This window comes from Rhinopithecus bieti, unplaced genomic scaffold (assembly GCF_001698545.2).
Source record: "Rhinopithecus bieti isolate Rb0 unplaced genomic scaffold, ASM169854v2 scaffold_21703, whole genome shotgun sequence".
In the NCBI taxonomy this organism is placed as follows: Eukaryota; Metazoa; Chordata; class Mammalia; order Primates; family Cercopithecidae; genus Rhinopithecus; species Rhinopithecus bieti.
In genome coordinates this window covers 5,010,319-5,012,749 of record NW_016812332.1, presented here as the reverse complement: position 1 = coordinate 5,012,749, position 2,431 = coordinate 5,010,319, and the positions used below count along the sequence as shown (strand labels likewise).

Below are 2,431 nucleotides of genomic sequence, written 5' to 3'. Positions count from 1 at the left end.
AAAAAAAAAAAAAAAAAAAAAAAAAAAAAAATTATAATCACTTACTAATGCAAAGTACTCATTTTAAAATTAAAACATAGATTAATGAGAGACTCTAGCCTGCCAAGCTTGGAAAATTCACATTTTACCAGATTTTTCTGGATGTATGAGAAAATACCATTTTAAAGTAATCAACAACATCAAAAACTGTTCTGTTTCCCCTTAGTTATAGTTATCCGGTACACACTGACATTGCCTGAGCCTGAACAAAGTCAACACCACATGCCACAGAAAGTGGGACGATCGCCAAGCTTTCAATTTTGGCAGCTAATTCATGAATCTCCAAGCCAGAAACAAGTGTGACAATGTTTTCCTGGAGAGCTCTTCCTTCTTCTTCTTTTAGGTACAGTATATATTTCTTCTAGAGAAGAAAGTTCTAGAGCAAAGATATTCATTCATTCTTCTTAGTTCATCATTCATCAGCTTCTTAGTAACAAAAATATTCAACTAAAAGTATCTGTGGTCTTTTATAGCCATTTTTCTTTCCAGAGGAATTGGAAAACTGGTAGCAGACTAAAGGTACAAAGAAGACCACTATCTGCAGAAAAAGCTAACTTGGGATTCTAAGTCAAATATTTTGGTAGTGTTCCATTAGAATGCTACCTAAGAAGAAAATGTAAGCTCTTTGCTTAAGATATGGCATTTTTCGTAGCAGTCCTTCAAAGTTAATTTATACAGTTAAGAGTTTTCTTGAAGGAATATTGCCAAATATAGAAAATATATCTATTTTTTGGTTGGCTGACAAAGTTCCTTTTATTATTAAAGATGACTGAAATGAGAAGGACAGAGGAAAAGAGACTGAGAACTACAACTTGTAGGCAGACTAACAACATCCACATTTCTGGGCAAACTAGGATAAGAGTAAAAGAAAATAAAGCTGGGAAATAAATTATGGCTACCCAAGTTTTCAATACTAGCTGCTTACCATGTAAAGATCATGAAAGGGTCTTTGACTGTTATCAAAACTCCATGGATGCTTTTCTATAGTAAAGTAGAACAAGCACTGGCCATAATTTACTTTTGGACTGTGTCTGAAATATCTGAACCAAAACCAAAACCATAACCAAAAACCCCAACTAAAATCATCATCACCACACTCTCTAATAGGGAAGAAGCACAGACATGACAGTTGATCTTTTACGTACCTCCATTAATAGTCACTTCGCCAAGGCAGTTGTTCGGTACTTTTGGTGCACAACGTTTATGGCAGTTGAATCTGCAATCTAATCCCAGTGATTTTCAAACAAAACAAAATGAGAATTTGTCAGAAAGAGAAGTGGTAGCCAGAAAATACTTATGTCAGATGAATGAGGGTGATCAAAGTTCGACAGGTGACAAAATCATCCTTACCTTTGCACTGTAAGCCCTGCCTGAAAAGCCCCTTCAGAAGCTTCTTGCAGTACTGGCACACCGTGGGCCGGGTGTAGGAGTGGATGACAAATGTATGTGGCACTTTAACTTTAGACATCAAAATCTTGTCAAGTTGAATTGGTCGTCCAATGTATGATTGAGAATTTGACCTCTTCTCTCGACCAATAAACGACTCTGATGGTGATTTCTGCTACATTTTGGAAAACAATAAAGGAAGATGTAAGAGGCTATTTGATTTATATATTTATATATTTTAAGATCTCGGTTTACTCTTGTATTTCGTACTTTGATGCTTAATAATATGAAAGAAATAATATTATATTTCTGTTAATTAATATAATTTACTTGCTTTCCCCATTTCTATTTGAGTTACCTTGCTTGTATAATCTTAACAAAAGAGACAGAATTGGAGATCAGAACATTTAAACATGATTTCTAGGTCTTTCAAATATGTTTTTGCTTTAAAAAAGTGGTTCTAATACAGAAATATAAAGTTGGAGGCAAATAAACAGTGCACATATACCATTGACATTTTCTACAGTATTACATGCACATGGTTAGAAAATGCAAGCATTTAAGAAAGACAGAAAATGAAAAGTAAATGCCTCCTGTTTGCCCTACACGGTACTTCATCGAAAAAATGCTATAATCCCAGCACTTTGGGAGGCCAAGGCAGGAGGATCATTTGGGGTCAGGAATTCAAGACCTGCCTGACTAACATGGTGAAACCCCGTCTCTACTAAAAATAAAAAAATTAGCTGAGTGTGGTGGTGCATGCCTGTAATCCCAGGTACTCAGTAGGCTGAGGCAGGAGAATTGCTTGAACCTGGGAGATGGAGGTTGCAGTGAGCCAAGATCGTGCCACTGCACTCCAGCCTGGGCAACAAGAGTGAAACTCGAAAGAAAAGAAAGAAAGAAAGAGAGAGAAAGAGAGAGAGAGAGAAAGGAAGGAAGGGAGGAAGGAAGGAAGGAAGGAAGGAAGGAAGGAAGGAAGGAAGGAAGGAAGGAAGGAAGGAAGGAA

At 36.5% G+C, this 2,431-nt stretch overlaps 1 protein-coding gene across 3 annotated transcripts in view; it reads right to left on the bottom strand.

Annotated features, from left to right (window-relative positions):
• Positions 1 to 2,431, bottom strand: part of PRKD1 (protein kinase D1) — a 366,194-nt gene that overhangs the window by 64,851 nt on the left and 298,912 nt on the right. For 2 of the 3 annotated variants that reach the window (XM_017895869.1, XM_017895870.1), the window contains 2 exons: positions 1,390 to 1,600; positions 1,185 to 1,262 (listed from right to left, as the gene is read on the bottom strand). In XM_017895869.1, coding sequence (XP_017751358.1) covers positions 1,185 to 1,262; positions 1,390 to 1,600 — 289 coding nt within the window. The remainder of the gene's footprint in view (positions 1 to 1,184; positions 1,263 to 1,389; positions 1,601 to 2,431) is intronic. The other variant, XM_017895871.1, reaches the window with a different exon arrangement.